At 39.9% G+C, this 17184-nt stretch overlaps 1 protein-coding gene and 1 pseudogene across 2 annotated transcripts in view; one reads left to right on the top strand and one right to left on the bottom strand.

Annotated features, from left to right (window-relative positions):
• The window catches only part of NFX1 (nuclear transcription factor, X-box binding 1), a 67244-nt gene that overhangs the window by 15299 nt on the left and 34761 nt on the right, over positions 1-17184 (top strand). For both annotated transcript variants that reach the window (XM_037151606.2, XM_037151604.2), the window contains exons 5-7: positions 2975-3080; positions 6264-6335; positions 8024-8163. In XM_037151606.2, the coding sequence (XP_037007501.2) occupies positions 2975-3080; positions 6264-6335; positions 8024-8163 (318 nt within the window). The remainder of the gene's footprint in view (positions 1-2974; positions 3081-6263; positions 6336-8023; positions 8164-17184) is intronic.
• LOC119053828 (protein LLP homolog) lies at positions 14988-15364 on the bottom strand (annotated as a pseudogene).

Here is a 17184-nt window from a genome sequence, read left to right as displayed (position 1 = left end):
TCCTTTTCTCATTCTCTCCCACTCTGGTTACTCTTTTACTCAGAATCTGCTGGTCTTACATGTTTTATTGCCAAAATCTGAGCTCTGTTAGATACTAAACTAGTATTGATTAAAGGAATGAATATTCTAGAATGTACTACTAGAAAGGCAGCATTAAACTGGAAATAAAAGAGCAATGGAAAATTGGACAAATAGGACAATACCAAGTCTGGATTACCTTATTTTAAAGCACTTTTCTTTAATCCTCACCCGAAGACAGCCTTTCATTGCTCTTAAGGAAAGAAACATTGATGTGAGAGCAGAACATCAGTTAGCCACCTCCCACATGAACCCGTACCAGGGATCGTACACACCGAGACTGGGGATCGAACCCACAACCTAATTATGTGCCCTAACCAGGAACCGAACCCACAACCCTTTGGTTACAGTATGACACTCCAACCAACTGAGCCACACCAGCCAGGGCTTAAAGGACTTTTAAACGTAAAGTACCACAATGAAATTAAAGTTCTTGTTAAAGCCTTCACTAATAAAATTAGACATGAGACCTATGAAGGTAGAAGAAAGTGGGGTGAAGGTCAAGATGACCTGAATAAGGTAAAATGCTATGGAAATGCAAATAGTGCCCTTATTGTACCTGATGACTTAGCCCCGCTCTTCTTCCAGAAGGCCATTAATTCAGTGAACTTTATTGAGAACTTACAGATGTACCAGGCACTATGAAGAAACAAAGGAATTAAGGCTATTGACTTGTCCAAGCTTACAGTCTAAGAGTTAAGGCACAATTAACTTGATATTCTACTACAAGTAAAAAGTTACGGGATATCTTTGGGGTGAGTTATGACTTCTAAACTAGGTAAAATCTTGGTGAGACGGAAGATTTGTTGAAGAGAATAACACAGGCAGAAGCTAAAAACCAAGAAGGCTCCAAATCTATTGGGAGAAGTGGTAGTCATCTCATTATGGAGCCAGGATCTGTGAAGGTGGAGGAGCGGGAGATGACTGGAAAGGTGGGGCTGACTTCTTGGTGCCAGGCTTACGTGTTGGGACCTCACTGGGCTGGCCGTGGGAAGCCACGGGGGGATGTCCGTGTGATTCTTTATTAAGCTTAATCTCATGGCAATGAGTGGAGTATTTTGGGGACCTAAACAGTTTGGGGTCTTGCAGTAACCCAGGTGAAGACTAATAAAAGTCTACGATGGGTGTTAGAGTGGGAGAGAAAGCGGGGAGTACAAGATCTCAAAGGTAAACAGGAATTAATAGCAGTGACAAAGGGAGGAATCCAATGTGGTTCCAAAGTTTCATGCTTTTGGAAATGGTGATACCAAGAACAAAAAAGGGCAGATCAGGGGAACCAGGTTTGGTGGGGATGGTGAGTTCAGTTTAGAGATATTGAGTTGGAGTGTAAGACTCTCAGAGATGCTCAACAAGCAGTTTCGAGTATTGGAAGAGCGATCGGGACTTAGCGTTGATAGTCGTCAAGGTTGAGAGTAGTAGATGAGACCTGAGTGGGGAAGGAGTGAAAAAAGGTCTCCTGCAGAACCCTGGGAAGAAAGAAAACCAAAACATCATTTAGAGTCACAAAAAAGAGGAGGCGCCACTGAAAGATGGCTGGATCAGATCAGGTCACTGTATCAGAGCGAGAAAGCACAGACAAGGAAGCTTTCCCGGTAGTCTGGAGATTAGGTTCCAGCCAGGAGAGAGGCTAGAGCAGGAGCAGAGGAGATGAAGAGAGATACCACAGGTGGGGCAGTGAACAAGATTTGGTGATGAAGTAGAATATGGAGAGGAAAGGGGAGGATGACTAGTTGTCGTGTGACTCTGAGAGTGGTGGCATTGTTGACAGAAATAGGGAGCACTGAGGAGTGGGGGCTGTGAGGGAAGATGCTGACTTTGGCCGCAGAGGTAGGCAGTTTGCGGTGACTGAAACCCCGAGCACAGATGTTCAGCAGATAGTCGAACAAGTAGGACTGAAACAGGATTCAGGGCAATACAGAAAATGGGCCTTTAGGTGTATTAAATGTCAAAGCATGAAAAAGATGGGTTTTTTAAAAAAGATTTTATTTACTTATTTTTAGAGAGAGGCAAAGGGAGGGAGGGAGAAAGAGAAATCATGACCTGTGAGAGAAACATCAATCAGATGCCTCTCGCACACCCCCAGCCAGGGACCAGGCCTGCAACCCAGACATGCACCCTGACTGGGAATCAAACAAGCAACCTTTCGCTTTGGAGGATGACTCCCAACCCACTGAGCCACCCAGTCAGGGCATGAATAAGAGTTTTGAAAGAGACGGACTAAAGGGAAAAGCAGAGCCCCAGGACTGGGGACAGACTGTCATTTAGAGTATAAATTGTCCAAGTAAAAATGAATTCCTCTAGGGCAGGGAAGAGTCCTGTGCCTGAGTTTTACTCTTCCTTCCTCTATGCTAAGTTGATGGAAGGCGCTTACTAAAGATGTGCAGAGTGACATCGATTGTAAAAATAGAGCCCGTTCATGCTTTCTTTACAGCTTTAGAAGAGATGAGTTTTTACTATGCAGGGGGCTTATGTCCTTTCCATCACTTACTGCTTCTTTCCCCCCATTCCTCCCTTCCCTTTTTCCCTCTTTCTGATCCTTACAGCACACAGTCCCACACCAATTCACAGGCCCATTTATAGGCTTATTTTGTAGGATTTTTTGTTGGATTAAATGTGTTCATTAGTCAAAATGGTATTTTTATAAGTAAAAATGCCTTTTTATCTATATCTTTTCCAGGTAATTCATAATTTAAGATTTATCATACTTAGTGAAGCTTTTGATGAGTAGCATTACATTCAACTTTTTATTTTAGGATGTGGGATAATGTGTTTGGTGAACTATTGAAAACCACACTGATGTTCCATGGTGTCTAGCTATATTGTATTATTGCATTAATGTGTGGGTTGCATTTGAAGTTTGTATCTATCATTGACTGTTTGGTCTCTTATGTTTTAGGCAAGGTAAAGAATCCTGAATGGAGCAGAAATGAAATTCCACATAGTTGCGGTGAGGTTTGTAGAAAGAAACAGCCTGGACAGGACTGCCCACATTCCTGTAACCTGTAAGTTGGAGTGCTGGATCCCTGCGGGATGCCCAGTGGACACACTTTACTTAGGGCTTTGAGTCCACATATCTGGTTAGCATGTAACAGGACAGGATAAAAGGCAATATGGTATCATTTACTGAGCCCTTACTCTGTAGGAATTAACTCACCGGATCCTTAAAACAGCCCAGTGATGTATAGATAGTTGTCATCTCCGTTTTACATATGGGGCTCAGAAAGGCCAAATGTCTTGCCTGAGGTCACGGTGCTAGGACATGCTGGAGCTGGGATTTTCAAAGTCAGTGCTCCTCTCACTGTATTACACTGCTGGCTTCGAAAACACAGTATCTCGCACTTAAACCCAGATCCAACAGAGTGTGCAGGACTTCTGTTTGGGGAAAGGCAACTGTGTAGGGTCGGTCCTGTTGGGCAGTTTTTTAGGATGTGAATCCCTTCCCTGCAATAAGTAGTGAGCTTTAGAATGTATCCAATCAGCTTCTAAATAATAAGATAAATGCACAATAATAAACAGTCGACCAGTTACATATAAATTTCTACAAACTTTGGTTTGTAGAAAAGGTTTACTTCCTGGGTTGGAGTCACATAACAGTTATGTGATGTTGGACAAGTTACTTAATTTCTCTGAGCCTGTAATATAATTATGGTATGAGTGACTTACAGTTCCAATTATTAAATGAATTGCTATTCCTAAGAAGCTTGGTACATAGCCTGGCACATGGTAAGTGGTCAAAAAGATGGTAATTTTTGCTTTTAATACCCAAATTGAAGAGTAAAACACATCAGAGTGTTATCTTGTATTAAAGATACTTCTGCGTAGAGCAGGAGTAAATGTTGGCCCAAAGGTCTTATGATCAAGGTGTGGGGTGGTGCTGGGGAGTTGTCATTGGGCTACGCACTGGGCCAGACAGCGTGGCCTGCCACCTGGGCAGTCGGCCCCTCCCCTTCCTTTGACTGCTTCCTTGGGTCCTTCCTCCGAACCCAGGGACTCATCTATTTAAACTATTACTTCCCTTAGATGGCATTTTAGGTACACTCAGTAATAAGAAAATAATCCTTTGCACAAACTGTTTCTCCGAAGCCTTCAGTAGAAGTGGGCCCCGTTGGACCATCAGAGAACATCAAATGGGATGTAGATCAGGTGATCAACACCATGTCTGAAGGGAAAAGAAGCCATAAAAATTCTTTTTTGTGCTCTGGAAATTCTACTCTTGGTTTTGGGAACTGACCTTTTTTGACTCCTGTCAGGACCATAGAGATTGCCGCACCCCAGCAGCACCTTCCTTTTGAAAGAAAGCTTTGCGTTTCTCCGATTTATACTTATTCCTGCTGAAGCCACACTTGGCCCCTTCATCTCTCTATTTTGGGTGGTTCTCCTAGATCGTACAATTCTCTACAGCAGTTGTTCTCGACCCTGGCTAGCCATTAGAATCATTTAGGGAGCATTTTAAAACACCTCTGCCCAGTCTCTACCTCACAGCAGGTGAATCAGAATTTCTTTTTTTAATATATTTTATTGATTATGCCATTACAGTTGTCCTATTTCCCCCCCTTTATTTCCCTCCACCCTGCACACCCCTCCCCCACCATCCCCCCCTTTAGTTCATGTCCATGTGTCACAAGTTCTTTAGATTCTATTGAATCAGAATTTCTGGGGGTGAGTCTGAGCATCTGTAGTTTTTAAAGCTGTCCAGGTGATTCTAAAATGTAGCCAGTGTTGTGAACCACTGCGCTAAAGGTTATAAAAACCTAAATTAAGTGCATGCTTCATGGGTATTTGAAATAACCTAGAGTTATTTCAAATAACTCCTGTTATTTGAAAGTGGATATTTCAAATATCCACTCCTGATCAACAGTTTATCAGTCTAAAGTTATTTAAATATGCAGCCATGAAAACAGTTTCACCTGAAAGGGTTAAGGCATATCATGTGAAATGTAGTTACTGAATAATGATACTCATCTGTACATGCACACATGCTTTAACATGTGTTTTCTGTGGGTTCTGTCAGAATGGGTCGATCACATTAGAAGACTAGGCACTTGTTTCTTGGTTGTCTTCAGTGTTTAAAGCTCATTTAAGAATTATCAGAACTAAATGAGAAGTCACATTAAAAAATCCAAGCAGAATTTAAATGCACACCTGGTTCTATATTTTTGAGTCCTCACCCAAGGATGTGTTTATTGATTTGAGAGAGAGGGAAGGAAGCATCAGTGTGAGAAACCTCAATCGGTTGCCTCCTGTATGTGCCCCAACCGGGGATTGAACCCACAACTTTTTGGTGTGTGGGACAGTGTTCCAACTGAGCCATCTAGCCAGGGCAGGCACACCTGGTTTTATACCAACTTCAATTAATCTACTTAATCAGTTAGACTTGGCTTGACTGACTTTTAATTCCCAAAGGACTGTGATTTGCCATTTTTCAGGAAGTCCCCAATCTCAAAAATAAAAAACAAAAAGCTACCATATAAGTTCCCACAGTGTTTTAAGTAGTGGTATTTCTGAACAGGTATGTAATTTACCAGGGTGTCTGCTTTGAAGAGGGCAGTATTTATTTGCATATGTAACTCCATTTTGTAATTTTCTCCTTTCTATTCAGAGACCTAATTCTGACTGTAGCATGTTGCTAAGCCCAATCTTTCCATGAGTCCCTTTCCCCTTTATTCTCTCCCTGTTTTACCAGTATGCCTCCCCTCATGTCAACCTTCTTTTCCCTGTTCCCATCATGAGCCCATTGTTGGGTTATTATTTCACTAACTAATGAGAAAGTGTCTATACTTCTCATGGACACAGTAGATTGGGGCTCTGTTATTTTGCTCAGGTTCTAAAGGACTCCATTGGCCATCCTACCAGTCACCCGAATGGCAAGCAGCGTTTATGCCTGTGCACTGCACTGAGTGGGCCACGCCCACACTCGGAGATGGCATCTCTACTATCAGACCCAAATAAAACCAGTATTTTGACTTGGGCTTTGCTTTTCTGGCTAAATAGTCTAAGATGATAATGCTGCCAATTCTTTCTATATAAAAACATTGTTATCTTTGTTTAAATAGTTTAATCAACTTCAGACAAACACTAAAGCATTCCAAAGTCAGTTCATGTGTTGCCATACTACAGTGGGGGTCAGTTGGGGCAGCTTTGTCATTTACAGATATGATTTATTCATCCAAGTTTTTCTTTTTTAGCCTCTGCCATCCCGGACCTTGCCCACCCTGTCCCGCTTTTATGACTAAAACATGTGAATGTGGACGGACCAGGTAAAGTTAAAATTATACTCTAAAGAAGACTCATTTTCCACATTGATGGTTTATGTGTGAATTTCTAAAATAAAAGATTAGTGGGTAAGTGTAAATAGTATTTTTCTGTAAGTAGTAGTTTCTTACTCTGTCTCAGTCCAGTTTTTCAATCTTCTAAGTAATTAAGAAGTTACACACACAGTGAGATTACTTACTGAAAAGCCAAGGTGACAGGGATTTTTTTTCTTAACCCTCTCCTGGGTGAAAGAACCAGGAATTGAGTCCAGGCCTTTATAGGACCGGAAGACAAGAACCATTTACTTGTGGCTGGCACAGTATCTGGCATCTAGGAGGTTATCAATGGGTGTTGTTGAATGAAACAATAAGTGACCCCAGAGTCTGCCCTCTTTTCGTTATACGACAAGTTCTCCTGCATCATCAGTGCAAGGATCACTGATAACTGCAAAGTGTCTCTGAGGCCCAGTGAGACCACAAGATGACTTGGGATCATGCAGGTTTTCAGTAATATGCATTTGTTTAATGTTTACTGAACTTCTGAGGGTAACAGTGTGGCCCGAGAGTCACATGCAATGGTTCCGGGTCAGAAAGGCCAGATCGTATCTGGGCCCTGCCACTAACTAGGTGTTGACCTTGGCACCTTGCTTGGTCTCATTGAGCCTTGTTCTCTTATCATAAAGTAAAAGTGATAGTGTTTTCCTCAAGTGGTTGATGTTAGTCATGATGCTGAGCACTGGAAACTGAGCACTGATCATCTTAAGTACATAACAGTGACTTTTTAAAAAATTGATTGTTTTATTTTTTAGAGAGGGAGAGAAACATTGATGTGTTGTTCTACTTATTTATGCATTTATTGTTTTTTTTCCTGTATGTGTCCTGACCAGGGATTGAACCTGCAACCTTGGTGTATGGTGGTGATGCTCTAACCAACTGAGCTATCTGACCAGGGCACGTAACAGTGGCTTTTTAAAACAAAATACGTAGTTGATGTAGGAGTAGGGGATAGAATAAAACTCTTCACGCAGGAGAGTAGGCTCCAAGCTCTAAACCATTAACCTGGAAAGAGACCAGAAGACAAATGTCTGAAAGCCCTGGCCTCTTTTCCTTCTCTAGCTGATAACTGAGCAGAATCAGGATGTTTATTAGAACAAAGCCAGAATGATTTCCCCATCCTGAATCAAAGTCATAGACAGTATGTTCTTAAGTATTAAAGCTGCATAAAATGCCAGAGTGCCAGGTCCCTGGAGAATGCCGTTGTGTTCATTCTGAGAATCTGCATTATAACTACACCTCCCCAACTTTCCTGTTGACATCTGTAAGTTACCGTGGGAGCTCCAAGCCCCGTCGTCTTCTGCATGCTGCTCATAGGAGCTCAGAGAAGAAATTGCACGTATCAGAAACTTAGGAATAGCCTTTAGTTCCTCACTGGCTAGAAGGTAGGTGATAGAGAAAGGCAGAGCGAGAATTAAGGAAAGGAAAGAAGGAAAAAGAAGAAAGTGGAGAAGGGGAGAATAATGGAGGAAATAAGGATTAGAGAGGAAAACAAAGAAAAAGTGGGGGGAATGGGACCAAGAGAAATGTTTAGTAGGTTTTGGGGGAGCGCTTGAGCTCTAGTACCAGTTTAGCTGTCAAACAGGAACTTCATGTCCGACACTAGACTAATGCCGTCTTCACACCTGCTGCCTTCACAGGCACACGGTTCGCTGTGGTCAGGCTGTCTCGGTCCACTGCTCTAACCCGTGTGAGAACGTTCTAAACTGCGGGCAGCACCACTGTGCTGAGCTGTGCCATGGGGGTCCGTGCCAGCCTTGCCGGCTCATATTGAACCAAGGTAAGTGGTGAACACACCATCCAGTAAAACTAGTGTACTTTTCCGGAACCTTATTTATGGTTGTCCTGGTGACATCTCAAACCTGTAGTCATAAAGACTATTAGCTTTTGTGCCTTGGGTAGAGAGAACTGGAGGTAAATGAACATTTAGATGGTTTTCATTATTTTATTTGCATCATACCAGTGTAGGTCATTGTTTTATATAATTTGGGCAATATATTTTATTTATTTATTTGAAAGAGAAAGTGTGGGGCTGGGGGAGAGGGAGGAAGAGAGAGAAAAACATTAATTGGTTGTTCTACTTACTTAAGCATTTATTGTTTGATGCTTGTTATGTGTGTGTGCCCTGACCAGGGATCGAACCTGTACCTTGGCATATTGGGACAAGGCTCTAAACAACTGCGCTATTTGGCCAGGGCTGGACAGTAGGTTTTAAAATGTCATTTAAGAAGAACTTCTTGGACAACTTTTAAAAAGTAACTACTTGAAAAGGATCTATAAAGTTCAAAATAATCTTGAAAAGTAGTGCAAAATTAACAGTTAAACTGCCTGATTTCATCCTGGCTGGTGTGGCTCAGTGGTTGAGTGCTGACCTGTGAATCAAAGGGTTGCTGGTTCGATTCCCAGTCAGGGCACATGTCTGGGTTGCAGGCCAGGTCCCCAGTGTGGGGCACGTGAGAGGCAACCACACATTGATGTTTCTCCCCCTCTCTGTCTTCCTCTCTTCCTCTCTCTAAAAAATAAATAAAATATTTTTTTAAACTACCTAATTTTAAGACTAACAAAGATACAATAATTATGACTGCAGTTTTTCAACCAGGGTGTTAAGATGATTCCATGGAAAAGGAGAATCTTTTTACAAATGTTGTTAGAACAATGAACCTGAACCCTTATCTCACTCCATACACAAAAATTAATTTTATCAATACATGGATCATGGACTTAAATGTAAAATCCAGAAACCTAAAGCTTCCAGAAGAAACTATAAGAATATTTTCATGACTTTGAGTTTAGACAAAGATATTTTGGATGAAGCAACAAAGATACTAATCATAAAAGAAAAAAATTAATTGTATTTTATCAAACCTAAACATCCCTACTCATCAAAAGGCACAATTAAGGAAATAGATAAGTCACCGATTGTATTTGAAGTACTCCTACAAATCAACAAAAAAAGATCAACAAGTTAAACAGTGAGCAAAAAACTTGAACAGATGCTTTATAAAGAAATATCTATAAATGACCTTGGCTGGGTAGCTCCGTTGGTTGGAGCATCATCCTGATACACTAAGGTTGCAGGTTCAATCCCCAGTCAGGGCACATAAAAGAAACAACCAGTGAATGCATAAATAAGTGGAACAATAAATCAATGTTTCTCCCTCTCTCTCACTCTATTTTTCTAAGATCAATTTTATATATATATATATATATATATATATATATATATATATGTACATGGCTAATAAACACATGAAAGGTGCTTAACACTTTTAAACACTAGGAAAAGGTAATTTAAAACCACAATGAGTATAATAGTATAACCATTTTAGAAAACAGTCTTTGATTGCCCAAAAGGTTAAACATAGAATTACTGTGGAACCCAGCAATTTCATGCCTAAGCATATATACAAAAGCAATGAGATTATGTTTATGTCCACACAAAATGTGAATGGATGTTTAAAGCAGCATTATTTGTAATAGTGAAAATGTGGAAACAATCCAATTGTCTATCACTGGTTGAATGGACAAACCAAATCGGTATGTCTAGAAAATGGAATACAGATGCTCCTCAACTTATGATGAGGTTACATCCCAATGACATCTTAGCTTGGCCTACCTTAAACATGCTCAAAACACTTAACATTACCTATAGTTGGGCAAAATCATCTAACACAAATCCTATTTTATAACAGCATGAATATCTCATGTAGTTTATTGTGTGTATTGATTTAACACCATAAAGTCAAAATTTGTAAGTTGAGTCATTGTAAGTCAGGACTGTTTGTATCATTCAGCCAAGAAAAGCAATAAAATATTGATACATGCTATGAAATAGATGAACCTCCAAAACATTATGCTAAGTGAAAGAAGTGAATCACAGAGGACCACTTAGGTGATTCCTTTGTTTTTATGACTGCCTCTGATCTGCAAGTTTTTTGAGCTATAATGTATAGGTGCCCTATAGTGTTTGGGTTTATTTTTTTAAGATGTTACTTATTTAATTTTTGAGAGAGGGGAAGGGAGGGAGAGAAACATCAGTCAGAGAGTACAAGAGTACCTCTTGTACTCACCCTGACTGGGGACCAGACCTGCAGTCCAGGCATGTGCTCTGGCTGGGGGTCAAACTGGTGACCTTTTACTTGGCAGAACAACGTCCAATTCTTAGCCATACCATTCAGGGCTATACTGTTTTATTGTATTAAGTTTTACCTTGGTGTAATGCTGTTGATTTTTTTTTCCATTTGACAAAAAAGGGAGAGAAACATCTATTGGTTGCCTCTCACACACTCCCAACCAAGGACCTGGCCCAAAACTCAGCCATGTGCCCTGACTGGGTATTGAACCAGTGACCTTTTGGTTCACAGGCAGGTGCTCAACCCACTAAGTTATACCAGCCAGGGCAAGGTTTACAATGGCATTTACAATAAGAAATAGCCCTATGAAATGTTTTGTGGTGTGTTCTATAAGGGCAATAAGGATTTTATATAAGGAACCATGCCTTCCTTATATTACTCAATGTTCTCTTTATGGGCTCTCTTGGGAAAAACTCCTATCTGGTATTAGTTCTAAAAATATTTTTCCTTAGAGGCTGTAACCACTTTTTATCTTAAGAACCCTGTATAACTGACCTAATGTTTGTCGTTATAGTGTTTTTTTTTTATTTTTTTATTTTTAGAAAGGGGAAGGGAGGAAGAAAGAGAGGGAGAGAAACATCAGTGTGTAGTTGCCTCTCCCATGCCCCCTACTGGGGACCTGGCCAGCAACCCAGGCATGTGCCCTGGCTGGGAATTGAACTGGTGACCCTTTGGTTCTCAGGCTGGCACTAAATCCACTGAGCCACACCAGCCAGGGTAATAGTATATGGGGGTTTTTTTTAGCTGTGATTTATTCTGTATCCATAGCATTATTTTTCTTTCTCTTTTCACATTTTTTATCTGTTTTCTTGTTACCTTTCATATATCCTTACATGCGTCCTCATATCATTTTGAGATAAGGCAGGAATAAAGTATGCATTGGTAGTTTGGTCTTAGCAGAATAGACTGTGATGTTGGAGAGTCCCTTTGATCTCTGTACCATTTTTAGCACTTGAGTCATGTGGGGCTTTTACTCAGGTAAATCAAAGTCTTTTTGTACAAATTGGTATGGTTCCCAGTCTCTTTTCTGTTTTTGTGTAGTTGATTTCTCAAACTCAGTTTGAAAAGACTTTTCATTTGTCTGCATTAACTATCTAGCAGAGTATTTTGGCCATGAGTATAGTTTATCTTTTCAAATTATAACTCTTCTAGGATCCCTTTAGCTTTATCTAGACTTTTAATAAGCATTCTTTCTAAGTCTTTTTTAAAATATATTTTATTGATTATGCTATTACAGTTGTCCCAGTTTTTCCCTTTGCCACTCCATCTGGTATCCTCCATTCCCTCCAGCAATCCCTCCCGTAGTTCATGGTCATGGGTCGTGCATATAGGTTCTTTGGCTACTCCATTTCCTATACTGTTTTTAACATTGCCCTTTCTATTTTGTACCTACTGATTTGTATTTCTTAATCCCTGCACCTTTTCCCTTATTTCCTACCCCCTTTCCAACTGATAACCCTCCAAATGATTTCCTTATCTATAATTCTGTTTCTGTTCTGTTTGTTTGCTTAGTTTGTTTTTTATTTTTTTTCCTTGTTTTAAAAAAAATTTTATTTATTTACTTTTAGAGAGGGGAAGGGAGGGAGAAAGAGAGGGAGAAAAACATCAGTGTGTGAGAGATACATCAATTGGTTGTTTCTCACATGCACTCAACTGAGAATCTGGAGTGCAACCCAGGCATGTGCTCTGACCGGAAACTGAACTGGCAACCCACCCCCCTCACCCCGGTCCACGGGTCAGCACTCAGTCCACTGAGCCACACCAGTCAGGGCACTGAGTTTCTTTTTAAATTCAGTTATTGATAGTTTTGAATTTGTTGCCATTTTAATGTTCATAGTTTTGATCTCCTTTTTCTTAAGTAAGTGATGAACTTCACCTTTACCAGGTCCTAGAAGCACTTTATCTTCCTTTCCATTCTAAATGATAGCTTTGCTGGGTAATCTAGGTTGTAGGTCCTTGCTTTTCATCACTTGGAATACTTCTTTCCAGCTCCTTCTTGCCTGCAAAATTCCTTTTCAGATATCAGCTGACAGTCTTATGAGAATTCCTTTGTAGGTAACTCTCTGCCTTTCTCTTGCTGCTTTTAAGATTCTCTCCTTATCTTTAACTTTTGACATTTTAATTATGTTGTGTCTTGGTCAGGTCCTGTCTGAGTCCATCTTGTTTGGGGCTCTGTGCTTCCTAGATTTGTGTGTCTGTTTCTTTCACTAAATTAGGGAAGTTTTCTTTCATCATTTTATCAAATGAGTTTTCAATTTCTTGCTCTTTCTCCTCTGGCACCCCTGATTCAGATGGTTGGTACGTTCGAAGATGTCCCAGAGGCTTCTTAGCCTGTCCTCTTTTTTTGGATTCTGTTTTCTTCTTGTTGTTCTGATTGAATGCTTTGTTCTTTTTTATGTTTTGAATCATTGATTTGATTCTCAGCTTCATCCCCTGCACTGTTAACTCCCTTAAAATATATTTTACTTAGTGTAACCTTCATTTCTACCTGCATCTTTTTTATGCTTTTGAACTACCTAGTGAGTTCCTCGAGCATCCATCCTAGTAACCAGTGTGTTGAACTATGCATCTGATAAGTTGCTTATTTCCATTTTGTTTAGTTCTTTATCTGGAGTTCTGTTCTTTCATTTCAGCCATATTTCTTTGTCTCCTCAATTTGGTGGCCTCCCTGTGTTTGTTTCTGTGTATTAGGTAGAGCTCTTTTGACTTCATCTTAGTAGTGTGCCTAGAGCCTTAGGTAATCACCAGGGCATGGCAACCCCTCTTGGCACTCTCTGGCTCTGTGTGGGGGAGGGTTCAGAGAAGGGACAGTACTGCTGACTGGCCTCTGGAGTTTTGTTCAGGAGGAACCTCTGTCTCAGCATTCACTCTGATGCCGGTCACTTAAATTTCTCCCCATATGCCACTAGTGCCCTTCCAGCTGTTACCCTAGTGCTAAAGCCCAGAGGGAGTCAGTCTGCATAAGTCCTAAGCCAGTGGTGGTTCTTTTAAAAGGAGACTCCTGAGAAATAGGCAGTTTCTTCCACTGCTCCAACCCACAATGGTTTTTATAGCCACATGTCATGGGGACTTACCTTCCTGGTGCTGGAACTCTGGGCTGGGTGGTCTGATGTGGGGCTGGGATCTCTCACTCCCAAGGTATCCCTCTTGATTTTTATTCACCACACATGGGTGTGGGGGCTGCCTGTTCTGCGTCTCTGCCCTTCCTACCCATCTGGCTATATGTGACATCTTTAATTCCTAGGTTGTTGGACTTCCATATAACTCGATTTTCTGATGGTTCTGGGTATACTTTTGTTGTCTAGTTATAATTTTTGCTGTGGTTGTGCAAGGAGGCAAGCTGTGTTTGCTTACTCCTCCACCTTGACTGGAAGTCTCCTTCTAAGTCTTCATTCCTGGGTTGATAAAAATGCTGAACTGGTTAAGGCTAGCAGTAGAAAGCTTCTTCCAGACTGTTTTTGGTTCATTAATATTCTTTAACCAGTTCCACTCAGTCCTTCTGTCACCAGCTCATATTTCTTTCTCTTCTGCCTAAGTATAGCAGAGCTTTTTTGTATTGCACACAGATTATTTTCTGGTTGGTTAGGGACTCCGTTTTGTTTCTATTGTCACTATTTTCTGGCCCTTGATTCTTTCATTCACAGCTATCTACTCATACCTCTGAAAATAGCCTCCGTTCTATTTGAGCAGAAACTGAGCAAGGAAAAGCCTGCTTACAGAAGCTCCCATTTGCTAGGTTTTCTTTATCAATCCATTGATTCCAAAAATGCCGATTGAATTTTTTCATCATCTGTATAATTAATCTAATAATATTGAATGAATGAGTAAATGGATAGATGAATGAATGAATGAGTTTTAGAACAGGGAATGAAGCCAAACATGTAATTGCTGAAGATGAAATATACACTTTTTTAAAAAAACACAAAGTACCTCTTACTATTTTTTATTGAATTTATTGAGGTGACATTGGTTAATAAAATTATGTAGGTTTCAGGTGTGCAATTCTATAATACATCATCTGTATATTGTATTGTGTGTTCACCACCCCCAAGTGATGAACTCAAGTCTCCTTCCATCACCATTTACCCCCCTATAAAATGCCTTTTATTATGACTTACACAAAATCAAAACTCCAAACATGTACTGCTTATAAGATCAACTGACATTATATTTTAAAATAACACTATATAACTAGTTTTTTTAAGTCTGAGTTAGTATAATATCATTTTTCTTTACTAAGACCAAAAAATCCACATTAATACTTGATAGATTTTGATGTCTGAAAACCCTGCGTATCGGACAGCATCCAGTTAAAATATCAAAGAAGATATTTTTCTCAATTCCCAAAACAAGTTTGAGGAGTTATGTTGGTTTTGAATGGAAGGAAAAAACCCAGTTAAAATACAGAAACAAAGTTTTCATTTGGTGAAAGCTGAAATCCGAGATCTGTCACATACACTCTTCTCAGCTTTTACCAAGTTTGCCAAGCTAAATCCTCACCCACTTTCACTCCTTTTGCTCTGATTTTCCCTTCCCTTTTGCTTTGCCTTCAGGCTTTTTCTTTGCCTCTGGTTTGTTTGTATAGGGTACTGTTCATGCTGGTCTAGAAGACTGTCTTAAAATCCATCCCATTTTCATGTCATCTTTTTCATCTCTTACCACATACTGGGTTTTCTCGTCAGAATGTTTGTGGAGCACAGCAGTTGCTATCTCTTGAACATCTTTCATTAAAACATCAGTGTCTACTTTAAGAATGCTTTTAAGTCTGCTAAGGTCCTTTGGGGCACTCTTTTTTCTCTTTTCAGCACATATCTTTCTTTTTCACTTACTACAGAAGCTTTTAGCCATGTTTGCTCTGGGAAGGTTAAGAAACTCACAGTCTACACACTCCCAACAACCAGAAGTCCCCTTATATATTGTTTTGATTGACATAATATTGGTTAATAGAACTTCTGTAAGTTCAGGTGTACACCATTATAATTTGATATCTGTATATGCTATAGTGCGCTTACCACCAGGAGTCTAGTTCTGTCCCTCATCATACGTTTTGACCCCCTTGACCCATTTTGTCCTCTCCTCGCTCCCCTCCCCCTCTGATAAACACCAGTCTATTGTCTGTGTCTGTCTTTGTTTTGTTTTTTGTTTTATATTTCACATGAGTGAAATCAGAGGTTTCAGCCTTTTCCATGTGACTTACTTCACTTAGCATAATGTCCCCAAGGTCCATCCATGTTGTTACAATTGGGAAATTTCTTTTTTTTTAAGATTTTATGTATTTATTCTTAGAGGAGTTGGGAGGGAGAAAAAGAAGAAAACATCAGTGTGTGGGAAAAATATCAGTTGCTTGCCCCTCACACGCACCCCACCTGGGGATCAAACCCACAACCCAGGTATGTGCCCTGATGGGTGATAGAACCGATGACTCCAACCAGCTGAGCCACACCTGTCAGGGCTCATTTTTTTTTTTATGGCTGAGTAATACTCCATTGTATATACACACCATATCTTCATGATCCATTTACCTGTCGATTGTTTCCATGTCCTTGTTCTTATCAGTAATGCTGTAGTGAACATAGGGGGTGCGTTTATTTTTTTAAATTAGTGTTTTTATATTGTTCAGATAAATAACCAGCAGTGGATAGTTGTATCACATGGTTGTTCTATTCTTAAACTTTTGAGGAACCTACACCATTTTCTCCGCTGGCTGCACCGATTTACAGTCCCACCAACAGTGTATGTAGGTTCCCTTTTCGCCAGTCCTTTCCAACACTTGTTATCTTTTTGAAAATAGCAATGGAATGTACTTTTTAAAACTTAAAGTCTTAGCATGTCTTTATTGATTTGCGGCTTTCCTCTTTCCATGTCTCAGTACAAGTTTTTGGTCTGTTCAGTACAATATTTTATATCAGTGTCATACCAATAAATTCAATTTAAAATATACAATATTTATAATCAGTGTTTCTAATGTTCTGTTAGAAGCATTCTATTTATTTTTGACCAAGTCTGTGGTTTTGAGATTTGGTGTGATTATATAATTCGGCGTGATCTGTTCTGATGTTGGTTTTCTGTGCACGTGGATACCTGAGTATCTACTGAGGGAGCAGGAAAGTGCCACTAGGTCTTCAGAATGTCAATGTGGTTTCTACTCGTCTGGTCTGCATTTACGTAGGGCTTGGTATATTTGCATCGACTGATTTTAGTGAGATAAATTTTCATTTTAAATTGAAAAGTAGTTAAGTGACAGAAACATTAAGTTGGTGAAAATTCATATCAGACTTTGCTACATAATTATACATCAGAAACATAGCTCCTTAAACATAACACATTTATTGCTGACCCCAAGAAATAAAGGAATACATTGTTTCTTGAACCCACAGGGAAGTCCGTGTTAGACTCCTTCTCAATCTAGCAAATAAAAGTGTCAAACTATTTGAAACTTTTTACTCAGTGTGAATATTTGAACACGACTACTTCAAATTGAACTCACAATCTTGGTTTTCAATCATGATCTCATAGAGCAGATATCAGTCTCTTAATTTAGAGAGTTGCTTCATGTTAGTGCTGTTTCAGGATATGCTTCAGAGGCACCATGGACAGAGTTTAACAAGGACTTTTTTTTTCTTTCTATGATGAAGCTCTTACGTGGGACTTAGAGCTACTATATAAGC

Source organism: Artibeus jamaicensis, unplaced genomic scaffold (genome assembly GCF_021234435.1).
Source record: "Artibeus jamaicensis isolate MK-2021 breed Jamaican fruit bat unplaced genomic scaffold, CSHL_Jam_final scaffold_1964, whole genome shotgun sequence".
NCBI lineage: Eukaryota > Metazoa > Chordata > Mammalia > Chiroptera > Phyllostomidae > Artibeus > Artibeus jamaicensis.
This window is presented reverse-complemented; position numbering and strand designations above follow the sequence as displayed.